Source organism: Lynx canadensis, chromosome E1 (genome assembly GCF_007474595.2).
Source record: "Lynx canadensis isolate LIC74 chromosome E1, mLynCan4.pri.v2, whole genome shotgun sequence".
Taxonomy (NCBI): Eukaryota; Metazoa; Chordata; class Mammalia; order Carnivora; family Felidae; genus Lynx; species Lynx canadensis.
In genome coordinates this window covers 3,292,215-3,304,518 of record NC_044316.2, presented here as the reverse complement: position 1 = coordinate 3,304,518, position 12,304 = coordinate 3,292,215, and the positions used below count along the sequence as shown (strand labels likewise).

Below are 12,304 nucleotides of genomic sequence, written 5' to 3'. Positions count from 1 at the left end.
CCGGCGGGGAGCAGAGGGGACAGTGCGGAACCGGGAACCGTGTCCCGCAGCAACGACTCGAGGTCGCCGCCGTCGCCCCCCACCCCCACCCGCCCCGGACTCCTCGGCGCCCGCCTCCCCACCCCCCCCCACCCCCCCCCCATTGGGCCTCCTTGGTCCCCAGGCTCCCCGCCTATCCCCACGCGCATCCCTCCCTCGCCCCCCACTTGGTTCTCAAGCTCGGGCCTCCTCCCACCCTCCTGCAGGCCCCCACCCCTGCCTCCTTTTCTTCTGGGCCATTTGTCCCAGCTCCAGTCCCTCCCTCACCCCCCCCCCCCACTCTCTCTCTCTCACACACACACACCTGAACCCCCAAGGACACCCCTCTACCAAAACCCCCTCTTGGGCCATGGCCACCCAGACCCTCCCTCCCAGGCCTGGACACTAGCATCTATTCAGTCCTAACTTCCTCCCCAAGCTCCTGGGGGGTAAATGCAGGAGCAGGGGGGCGGGATTCCAGCAAGACTGGGGTCAGGGGGGACAAGGGTCAGAGAGCAAAGCCTGAGTTCCAGTGGGTGGCCACAGAACCAGGAGAGCCGTTGCTAGGTAACCAGATCTCCCTTCACTTCCCAATACATTCTGAGCTGCCCACCGCAGGTGTCCAGCCGTCTTTCCCGGGTCTCGGACACCCACCCTCCGGGGGACCCTGACAAGCAGGAGGAAGGGAGAAGCAAGAGCCCAGCTACCGCCCCCCCCCCCCAGCCCCCCCAGCCACCGCCCCGCCCCCCCCCAACCCCCCCCAGCCACCGGTTCACTGCGAGGATCTAGCCGCCTGGCCCATCGGGTCACCACCAGCATGAGCCTGGGCATCATGGAGGAGGACGAGCTGGCCGAGTACTTCCGGCTACAGTATGGGGAGAGGCTACTACAGCTGCTGCAGTGAGTGCCCCCCACACCCCCCACCCCAGCCCGTCCCCTCCGCTTCCTACAACCCTGCGCCCCTCCCCACCCCCCCCACCAGTCCTCATCGCCCTGCCCCAGCGTGCTTCCCAGGCGCCAGCAGAGCCCTGTCCCCTCTCAACACACCGTCCCTTTCACTCCCGTGGGGGACAGGACCCCCTTCCCCCTCCGTGTCCACGGGTTACCGCCAGCCCCGGCCCGCCCCAGGCGCTCGGAACCCACCGGCCTGTCTTGCCCCTGTCTTGGGCAGGAAGTTCCCCAACATTGAGGAGCAGTCGGGGTCCCATCCATCCGGCTCCTGGAGAAGAAGAAAGAGGCCAAGATCATGCACACTGCTATGGAGCAGAAGAAGGAGGTGGGGGACTGGAGGGTTAGGGCCCCAGGGCTCAGAGCCCCGGGACAGTCCTCCTCTGTGTGGGCGGCCAGAGCTGGGAGTCCTGGTGAAGCTTCTGTGTTCCCAGGGAGGAGAGAGGAAGGACCTGACCCTCGAGGGGAGCAGTGTCCTGGGCGGGCAGGCCTGGGGACAGAGGCGGCCCGGGAGGGAGGGGCGGGGCGGGGGGAGGGGCCCTCCTGACCCCTCTGCCCTCCCCAACCCCAAGACGTTTCGGCGCCGGATGGAAACCCTGAATCTGCGTTGGGAGGAGCTGGGTACCAAGGAGGCCCAGCTGAAGGCTCACATCCAGAAGTTCGAGCAGTTCATCCAGGTGTGAGGGGCCGGGGGAACCCACCCTCCCAAACTGGCCTCCTCCTCCTCCTCCTTGCTCTTGCCCACTCGTCACCCAGGTTAAATGTCTCTTTGAGGCTCAGCGGCGCCTGGGGCTTCTCCCTGCGCGTCCTCAATACCGTTCGTAATTTCTTGTTTCCCTGGTACACACAGTGTCTCCAGTGAACGAATGAATGAACGGATGGATGGATGGGTGGATGATGACGAATAAACGAGTGTGCCGCGGCAGGGTGAGGCACATGGGGATACAAAGGGGAACCGGGTAGAATTTTATTCCTTGCCACTCAGCCACCCCTCCGTCCTTGAACGAAAAGACCAGGCAGGGGTTGGTTGAAGGACCAGGCCCAGGCCTCACAATCCAATTCCTCTCCATCCGTCCTCAGAGGAGGATTTAACCATCTGGATCTGTCCAGACCAGCTCCAGCCAGCACTGATGGGGCCCTGAGGGGCCTGGCCCAGCTCCCAGGGGTGATCCCACGGGGGACCCCTGCTCTTAAGCGTTTCCGGTCTTGCTCTGGGCGTAATCCACGTGGGAAAGAAGGTGGCGGCCTCCGGGGTCCAGTCCTTCCCACCGGCCAGAGAAAAGCTAGTGGCGCGTGGTTGGGGCGGCAGGAGATTTGGGGGTGAGAGGCCCTCCAAATGGCTGCCAGAGGTTCCACAGCGTGGGAATCCTAAAAAAAAAAAAAAAAAAAAATTGTTACAAATATGGACCCCTGGGTGTCTGTTTGCTTGCAAGCCCGGGGGGATGAGGGGGATCCTGGGCAGCTCAGTTGGTAACTTTGGCTCAGCTCATGATCTCGTGGTTCGTGAGTTCGAGCCCCGCGTCGGGCTCTGGGCTCCGACAGCTCCGAGCCTGGAGCCTGCTTCCGATTCTGTGTCCCTCTCTGTCTCTCTGCCCCTCCCCTGCTTGTGCTCTCTCTGTCTCAAAACGAAATGAACATTAAAAAAATATGAAAATAAAATAAAAAGCTCCCCAGGGGATTGTGATACGCAGCCGGACTTGAGAGCCGCTGGTTTAGGGGACCCTCGATCCTCTGGGGGGCCCCCGGGGCACAGGGCAAATGTCACGCGTGCCTTCACCTGCTTCCAAACACTTTCCATCCGTGTGGAATCCCGGGAGCCCCGAGGAGGGAAAGGAGCCACATGGGGGCACTGGGAGGGGTGGGTGTGGCCCCTGATCTCTGGGGGGGGGGAGGACTTTGCGGGATGAAGGAGAAGGGGGTCAGCCCGATGGCCAGAGCTGAGCCTCCGTCTGTTTCAGGGCACCACCTCCTGGGCCTCAGTGTGAGCTATGAGAGCGCGGCCTGGCCCCGCCTGCCTCCTACCCCAGCCCCCTAGGCTTGGACCCCCAGCGTTTCCAAGAGAGGGCGAGGGCCTCGCCGGGGGGAAGGGCAGCACCAGGGTGTGACAGGTGCCACCTCCCCTCTTCCCGTCCCCCTCCCCCCCCCCACCCAGGAGAACGACCAGAAACGGATCCGCGCCCTGAAGAAAGCCAACAAGGAGCGCGAGCTGAAGAGGCAGCGGGTGCGCGAGCTGGCCAAGGTCAAGCAGGAGATGGGGGCCCTGCGGCTGCAGCACCAGCGGCTGAGCACCAGGATGCAGGAGTTCTCCGTCTTCAACAAGTACCTGGAGAAGGTGGTGGAGCACTCGGAGGTGAGGGGGGGGCGGGAGCGGCTGGGGAGGGGTGTGTGTGTGTGTGTGTGTGATAAGCTTTGCCTGCGGCCGGATGCGGCCTGAGTCCAACCCTCCCTGCCCTCGCCCCCGGGTGCGTTTTGTTGACCCGAGAGGCAGTGGAGACAAGGGGGAGAAGGTAGCAGATGCCAAACCCAGCACAGAGATACAGAGGCCACTACCCGCCTGCACGGGGCTCCCCGACCTCCTCCTCGAACAGGGCTCCCCTCCTGTCTCCTACTTTCCTCCCGCCTCTGGGCCTTCCTCCTCAGCCTCCTCCCGGCTCCTCTGCCCAGCCCCTTCCTTCAGTGGTCCTCCATTTTCTCCCTGGGCATCCCCCCCCCCAAGACCTCCCATGGATGCCTCCCAGGCCGCCCGTCTCCCCACGCCCCCCTGGTGACAGCAGCAGGCAGGGCCCCCTCCCCAGAGGGAGCCAGTCCTGAAGTGTGTCCTCCGTGGGGGTTGTGGATCCGGGTCCTGAGGGCAGAGCCGGGACGCAAAGGATGCTCCGCTTTTTAAAGTTCTAGCAGCTTCCATGTAGAACTAATTTATCTGTGCGTGAGGCCCAGATCTGTTACGCCCTCCATTCTAAGGTGGATCCGTTGTGTAGTAAATGGTTCAGTTCGTCCCGGGGGTGGGTAGTGAGGGAAGACCACATATCAAAGCAGCAGATAAATGATAAGATAGGACTCATCCTCATCCCTCCCCTCCCCCCTCCCTGCAGCCATCAATCTGCAGATCTGACCTATCCTGCCTCTGAAATATTTCTGGAATCTGGCCCCTGTCCCTTCCCCATCCAGACCCCCAAGGTACCTCAATCCCCTCATCCGGAGGAGTTCAACACAGCCTTATTCCTGGTCACCAGCCTGTCCCTCTTTCTACAGCCAGCGTGACCCCCCTGCCCCTCTTTCTTTCTCTCTTTTCCTTCTTCCGTTCTTTCCTTCTTCCGTTATGTCTTCCAAAATATTCTAAGCATACTGAAAAGTACAGAGAAATATATCATAGCACCCAAGTAGGCATCACAGCTTTGTCAAATCTTAGTATTTCCCTCCAGTGTTTCCTTAAATAAAACCCTGTCTTTAATGAAAGCCCTTGGGAGCCCCCCCCCCCCCCCGCCTTCCAAGCCCCATCCTTCTTCCCTCTTTGTGGAGGTAACCAGTATCCTGATTTTTAAACTGCTCATTCTCATGCCTGCTTTTACTATTTTGGTGACGTATTACGTATCCAAAGATCCAGGGGGCTCATTTGGTCGAGCATCCGACTTCAGCTCAGGTCACGATCTCACAGTTGGAGCCGCAAGTCAGGCTCTGTGCTGATGGCTCTGAGTCTAGAGCCTGTTTCCGATTCTGTGTCTGCCTCTCTCTCTCTCTGCTCCTTCCCCTGCTTGCGCTCTGTCTCTCAGTCTCTCAAAAAAAATAAACATTAAAAAATGTAAAAATAAGGACGCCTGGGTGGCTCCATTGGTTAAGTGACTTCGGCTCAGGTCTTAATCTCGCAGTTTGTGAGTTTGAGCCCCACGTCGGGCTCTGTGCTGACAGCTCAGAGCCTGAAGCCTGTTGGGTTCTGTGTCTCCCTCCCTCTCTGCCCTTCCCCTGCTCTCTCTCTCTCTCTCTCCCTCAAAAATAAACATTTAAAAAAATGTAAAAAAAAAAAAAATTAAAAACACTAATCTTTTTAATTATGGAAAATTTCAAACGTATACAAAAATAGTCTACTGAATGCCCGTTACTCACCACGTAAGTCCAACAATTATCAACTCATCCTATCATCCCCCATACCTTCTTCCCACCTCCGCCATTTTGAAGCAAATGATATTTTTTTAGCCTCTAAGTATTTCAATATGTGACTCTCCAAGATAAGGGAAATGCCATTGTCACACCTCGTAAAAATGTGACAGTAACTCCTTAATATTAAATATCCAGTCAACATTGAAATGTCCCCAACTGTGGCACACGTGCTTTTTGTACAATTGATTCAATTTGTTCCAATCATGGTCCAAACAAGGTCCCCACATGGCATTTGGTTGGGATGTTTTTCAAGTGTCACATACATGATTCTGCTGATCAAAAGAATCCAAACAGGGGCACCTGGGTGGCTCAGTCAGTTGAGCGCCCGACTTTGGCTCAGGTCATGATCTGGCGGTCTGTGAGTTCAGCCCCGCGTCGGGCTCTGTGCTGACAGCTCGGAGCCTGGAGCCTGCTTCGGATTCTGTGTCTCCCTCTCTCTCTGACCCTCCCTCAGTCACCCTCTGTCTCCTCTCTTTTTCAAAAATAATAAATTTTTAAAATTTTTTTAAAAAGCCGAACAGAAAAGAGAACATACGTATGATCCTGCTGATATATTTAAAAAGAGGCACAAGTGAATCCTTGGTGATAGAATCCACAATTCTGGTTTCTCTGATAGTGGGGGGCAGCTACTGAAGCATAAGGGGGTGGAAGATCCTTCTAGAGCTGGAAATGTTCTGTCTTCCCTTCTTCACGTATTAGTGAGAAAACTACCACCGGGAGAAAGATATCATAGACGGGCTCTTCCTTTCATCAGCTACCTTTGATGACCTCGTGAGTCCTAAGGGAAAGGCTTGTTAAGTGCCGGACTCTATATTCCCGTTTTCACATTAATGAACAGATTCTCCGGCAGCTTCCAAAAGTGACCTGTAATGTTGTTGGTATCGCTACGAATCCGTGGGTTGTTGACACATTTGGTGTGCTGTGATCCTTTGCGCTCACTCTGGCTGATGTTTCAATGTCCCGTCTTTACTTGTTTATTTTTTTAAGTTTATTTGTTCATTGGGGGGAGGAGGAGAGAGAGAGAGAGAGAGAGACAGAGAGAGAAAATCCCAAGCAGGCTCCACACTGTCACCACAGAGCCGACGCGGGCGGGGCTTGAACCCAGGAACCTCGAGATCACGACCTGAGCCGAAATCCAGAGTGGGACGCTTAACCGACTGAGGCACCCAGGTGCCCCGGAGTGTCCCATCCTTAAACAGCGGGAGCCTCTGCAGGTGGGCACCCCAGTCCCTTTGACATCAACACTGAGTACCCTTGGGAGCTCCGTTCAACTTAACTGTCATGTGCTCTTGGGTCGTGGACTCGGTGAACTTCCGGAAATGCAGACGTAACGTTCTCTCTGCTTCTTAGAATCCTTGAATGGAGGAAGTCCACTCTCCTCTTCCGGGTTCACGGGGCATTTCTTTTTTTTTTTTTTACTTCCTGCAGGTGGACCTCTCCGTCCCCATCTTGAACCCAGGCTATTCGTCCTAAACCTGCCACACCCCCCGCCCCACCCTGTATCATTGGGCTGGCAGCTCCCTTACCTGTCGCCTTCCCCCACCTGCCCCGCCTGGCCGGCTATTTCATACCTCTGGCCTCACTTTGGCCACCCCAGGAAACCTTTGCTGGCTGTCCCCACCTCCTCTAATGCCGGGTTGGGTGGTCCCCCCCCACAGGGGCATGCTGATGGAAAGGCCCACAGGGCACTTCCCGGAACGTCTGTCACTGGGAATGTCACGAGATGGAGAAGGCTCTCAGGGCGTGTCCCCTGGGCAGCCGGAAGGCCCACTCCGATAAACCCCTGGGGAGGTGAGTTGGCATCCTGGATCGGGTGCCCACGCCACCTTCTACGGAGAGAGGGCCACAGGGCTTTGTTCTGCTGCCCGTGGTCTGCAGGGTCGGGTCAGAATGTCACGGCCCGGCACCGTGCTGGAGGGGACAGCCGAGCCCGGCAGGCCACCCGCCCGCCGGTGCCCTCTCCAGCCCCCAGCTGGAGGCGGACCTTAGTAAGTGTGAACAAATACCAGAGAGCCTTGGGCTGAAGATACTACCCTACAGTCTTTGGCCGGCCCCATCCTCCAGTCCTAGATAGGGCTTATCACTCGAGTTGTAACTCTTTCCCTGTCTGTCTGTCCTCACTCTGTACCACCCCGAGTTTCAGGCTTCCTAGGAGCAGGGTCTGCCTTTCTTATCTCCTGCTCTGGGCCTAGCGCTTAGCATCCGGCCTGGCTTACAAATGGTTCTGGGTACATTCTTGTTGGATATGGTCATTACTGCCTTGGGAGACATCTCAAAATGCATTTCCCGCCCCCCCCCCCAAGCCCCAACCACCAGGTCCCTCTAGAATTCCAGCTGGGGGGAACCTTTGGTGAAAATTCGGGTGCCAGGACCCCCCCTCAGAACCCCCGCGTGTTTATTAAACGAACGTCTTGGTGGAAGGGAGCCTGGGTGGCTCAGCCCGTTAAGCCTCCGACTCTTGATTTCGGCTCAGGTTCGAGATCTCACGGTTCGTGAGTTCAAGCCCCACGTCAGGCTCTGTGCTGACAGTGTGGAGGCCGGCTGGTATTCTCTCTCTCTCCCTCTCTCTCTCTGCCCCCTCCCCTGCTCGCACTCTGTCTCTCTCTATCCCTCTCTCTCAAAAACAAAATAAACATTAAAAAAAATGTAAAGCTCCCAGGTGATTGCCACGTGCAGACCGAGGACCCTAGCTCCCGATTGCACGTGCCCCCGACACCTGTCCCATGGCCCATACCAACCCAGGAGGTGCCAGCGGGGGGACTCCTCACGGCCTCTGCCCTTTGACCTTGGCCGAGGGTCTCCCCACTAGGCTGAGGCATCCAGCCAGGGACCTGGCAGGCGGGCCCTGGGGGGCGGCCGTGCCGTGACGGGAGCCCCCCTGCAGTTCGAGGAGATCCACGAGGTGATTTCACGCTACAAGACGCTGATAAGCATGCACCACGACCTCATGCAGTCGGCGCAGGAGGGCCAGGAGAAGATCGAGCGCGCCAAGGCACGGCTGGCACGCTACATGGAGGAGAAGGACGACGAGATCCTGCAGCACAACAACGAGCTGGCGCGTCTGCAGATGCGCTTTGACCGAGCCCGCAGCGACGTCATCGTCTGGGTAAGCGTGGGGGTGGGGGCTTCTGGGTGAGCAAGGGACACACACACACACGCCTGCTCATGCCCCGGCCCCGTCGCCTCCCCAGGAATCTCGCTGGGCACACATCCAGAACACGGCCGCCAAGAAGACCCTCTTGCTTGGCACCATCAAGATGGCGGCATTGAACCTCTTCCAGATCGTGAGCAAGCAGCTGAAGGAGACCGCCGCCGTGTCCCTGGAGGACACCCACAAACAGCTGGACATGGTAAGAGGGGGTGCAGGTGCCCTGCCCAGCTGCCTCGACTGAGCTAAGATGGCTGTCCATTGGTCCAGCGGAAGAATGAACCCCACAGAGCAGCGGTTCGCAAATTTACAGGATCAGAGAGTCCACCAGGTCAGGGGAGGTACTACTGGTCACCGCCTCCAGAGTCTCTGACTCGTGGGTCCAAAATGAGAACCCAGGGATTTTCATTTTTCAACAGGTTCCCAGGTGATGGTGCTGGTCTGGCTTCCACGCTTTGAGAACCACGGCATTAGCGCTGAGACCCTTTTGACCCCAGTGAACGCGGGCCCCAACGGGGACCCACGATTGTATTCATCGCTGGTGCAAAAACAGTCTTCTTAGATTCTAGAGACGTGCTGAAAGCTCCGCGCCTGGGCCCACGCTTTGGGAAAAGAGGAAATTGGGGGTGGGGGGAATCAGCAAGTCTAGGAAAGTGTTGGTGTCTGTCTTATTAGGGGCACCCTGAGATTGTTCTCTTTGAAGTAACTAAAAGGAAATTGGAAAGGAAATAACTTTCTCACTATGCTTCAAAGCCGTGTGATGCTGTGTCCATGTGCCACCCCCAAATTGGTCTCCCTTCCGTAAATTTTTTTTTTAACGTGTATTTATTTTTGAGAGAGAGAGACAGAGCGTGAGCCGGGGAGGGGCAGAGAGAGAGGGGGACACAGGATCCGAAGCGGGCTCCGGGCTCCGAGCCATCAGCACAGAGCCCGATGCGGGGCCCGAACCCACGAACCGCGAGATCGGGACCTGAGCCGAAGTCGGACGCTTCACCGACTGAGCCCCCCAGGCGCCCCAGAATCATCTCACTTCCCACCAAAGGCACAGGTATCCCGCACTTTGGGGAGCTCTGTACCAGAAGACGGGTTAGCCTACTTCCTGTCAGATGCACAGAACCGTGACTAATTATTTGTTCCTTTGGCAAAAGCCTTGAGTGCTGCTGTCAAATAACAGAAAGCTCCTCAAGACTGGGGTCTGTGTTTTGTTTAGTCGTTTGCTGTATCTCGGTGTCTAAAACAGTGCCTGGAACACAGTAGGCGCCCAATAAGCGTTTGGTGAATGAATATCAAACCCAAGCCAACGAAAGCAATGGACCAGAAGGCATCTCCCTTATTTAACAACAACAACAAAGTAAAACCCGTGAAATCTAAAGATGTCACCCCCGCTGACCAGCCAGGAGGAGGGATTTCCTCAACCCGGAGAACCAGCCTGCAGCTCAGAGCACATAGAACAGAATTATCGACAGTTCAAAGACGTCGAAGGCAGTTTGTAAGAAAGCTCGCTCCCGAAGCCACAATTCTCAAATTTTCTGCCAGCAGGAGGCTTGTGTACCCTTCACGTTTATTGAAGACCCTCAAAGAGCTTTCGTTTGTATGGGTTATAGCTGCTGATATTTACCGTAGGAGACATTCAAACAGAAAAATTAAAAATCTTGGGGTGCCTGGGTGGCTCAGTCGGTTAAGCATCCGACTTCAGCCAGGTCATGATCTCACGGTCCGTGAGTTCGAGCCCGCGTCGGGCTCGGGCTGATGGCTCAGAGCCTGGAGCCTGTTTCCGATTCTGTGTCTCCCTCTCTCTCTGCCCCTCCCCCGTTCATGCTCTGTCTCTCTCTGTCTCAAAATAAATAAAACGTTAAAAAATTAAAAAAAAAAAAAGAAAAATTAAAAATCCTTAATTCCTTGTTCAAGGACAACAAGAAGCATGTTAACGTAAATGGCGTTCCTGACGCAAAGCACATTTCCAAAAGAACGCTCTGTGGGACGAGGAACATTTCTGCAAATCACTTAATGTCTGGCTTCCTGGAGGACAGGTGGGTTCTCCCTTCGGCTTCAGCGTTCGTCTTGTTGTGACAGCCTGTGTCACAGAAACGTCCCGCTCTGGTAAAAGCCACTGTTCACTCGTGAGCGAATAAGAGAGACAAAGACAAATGATGTCTTAGTGTTATTGAAAAAGGAGCTTAGGGGCGCCTGGGTGGCTCAGTCGGTTAAGCGTCCGACTTCGGCTCAGGTCACGGTCTCATGGGTCTGTGAGTTCAAGCCCCAACTCGGGCTCTGTGCTGACAGCTCAGGGCCTGGAGCCTGTTTCGGATTCTGTGTCTCCCTCTCTCTCTGCCCCTCCCCTGTTCATGCTCTGTCTCTCTCTGTCTCAGAAATAAATAAACGTTAAAAAAAAAAAAAAAAAAGAAAAGGGTCTTGACACACAGGACTTTGCTGGGGCTCTGCCCCAGCCTTCCAAGCAGATAACATTTCCAAAGTTACTTGACCACAGAACCCTCTTGGGGGGCGGAGTGTGATCGCTTATTATAAGAACATAGTTGGAGGAGTGCTGCACTTGTCTTCTCCGTGATCTTGGGGAAGTTACTTTCCTTCAGTGACTCTGTTTCCTCTTTTGCAAAACAGGAATTGTATCTGCAATAGTAACCGTATGGGGGTGGGGGCGGAACGGGGCTGCTGAGAGTTTTGGACGGTCCGCGTGGTCCCATCCCCAGGAACATCCTTGAAGAGGAGACATTTAATTTGATTTTATTTTTAACGTTTATTTATTCTTGAGAGAGAGACAGAGAGAGGGGGAGGGGCAGAGAGAGAGGGAGGCACAGAATCCGAAGCGGGCTCCAGGCTCCGAGCTGCCAGCACAGAGCCCGATGCGGGGCCTTGAACCCAAAACCGTGAGATCATGACCGGAGCCGAAGTTGGACGCTTAACCGACTGAGCCACCCAGGCGCCCCGAAAAGGAGAGACTTTAGAACTGAGATCGTAGAGGCCATCTAGGCCAACCTGTTCTCCCCCTTCCCTTCTTAAAGATGAAGAAGCTGAGTGCCAGAAAGATGAACCGATTTCCCCAGGGCCGCGTGAGGAGGCCAGGTGCCCACGTAGCACGCCGAACGCGTGTTCCTTGAAACAGAAGCTTGCGAATAGAACTCAAGCTTCCGTCGATGACTCAAGAGGATCTTAAGGGGCGTCAGTTCTGGGTTCCGAGCAAACGCCCACCGTGAAGGCTGTTCAATTGTGGAGAGCCGTCTCCCCCAAGCTGCTGGCCCTGCCTGCCGGAGGCTTCTAGTACCAGGGTCTGCTCTGACATCCCCTCGGCCCCTCCCCTCCCCAGACGGTCAGCTGGACTTCGTGCTGTCACCGTGTGTGCCTCCAGGAGTTCCCTGGTTTGTGCACTTCTAGTCTGCCAAGCCTGAAGCTTCAACTAGAATAATTGTCAAATAAGGGAAAGTGGCCCCGAGAGAAATCAGTCACAGGGAGACAGTGACTCCTTACAAGCCTCTGCCCGGCCATGCTCCGTTTGGGGGTGGGGTGGCCTGCTGCTGTCTGGGCTGAGCCCCGGTCCCCTTGCCTTGTTAGATCCAACAGTTTATCCAGGATCTGTCAGACATCTGGACAGAGGTGAGGAGGAAGGAACAACAGCAAGTCCGGGTTTAAGGAGCAGCGGTGGTTCCAGAATGTTCTGAGACAGAGACGGAGAGAGAATAAGGCCCTGGTGAGCTTGTGGCCCACCCAGTCGGCTCCGTCTAGCCCTCTGGGACCCCAATGCCTTCCTGCTGGCGAGCACCCCACCATTTACCCCTTAAGGCCTCAGTCCCTCCCATCCCCGAAAACCATTAAATCCTATCAGACGTTGTTCCTAAGTTCTGTCTCTTTTTGGTTTATTCAGGGGGAAGAGGGTCCACCGAGGGGAGAAAGACACCCCCTCTTGAAGCTGGCCACTTAGGCCGCCCAGGGACCAGAAGACGAATCTCAGGTCTGGCAGCTCCCAGGCTTTGGACTTGCACGCAGAACTAGACCAGCACAGGGTGAGAACGTAGGACCCTT

At 56.1% G+C, this 12,304-nt stretch overlaps 1 protein-coding gene across 1 annotated transcript; it reads left to right on the top strand.

Moving 5' to 3' along the window:
• The first annotated feature begins 835 nt into the window (after positions 1–835).
• Positions 836–12,061, top strand: CCDC42 (coiled-coil domain containing 42). Its single transcript, XM_032591170.1, is given in 7 exon segments — positions 836–922; positions 1,190–1,294; positions 1,539–1,643; positions 3,119–3,316; positions 8,006–8,227; positions 8,313–8,471; positions 11,837–12,061. Coding segments are annotated over 7 exon segments (954 nt in total). The 3' UTR covers positions 11,915–12,061.
• Positions 12,062–12,304: the final 243 nt, after the last annotated feature.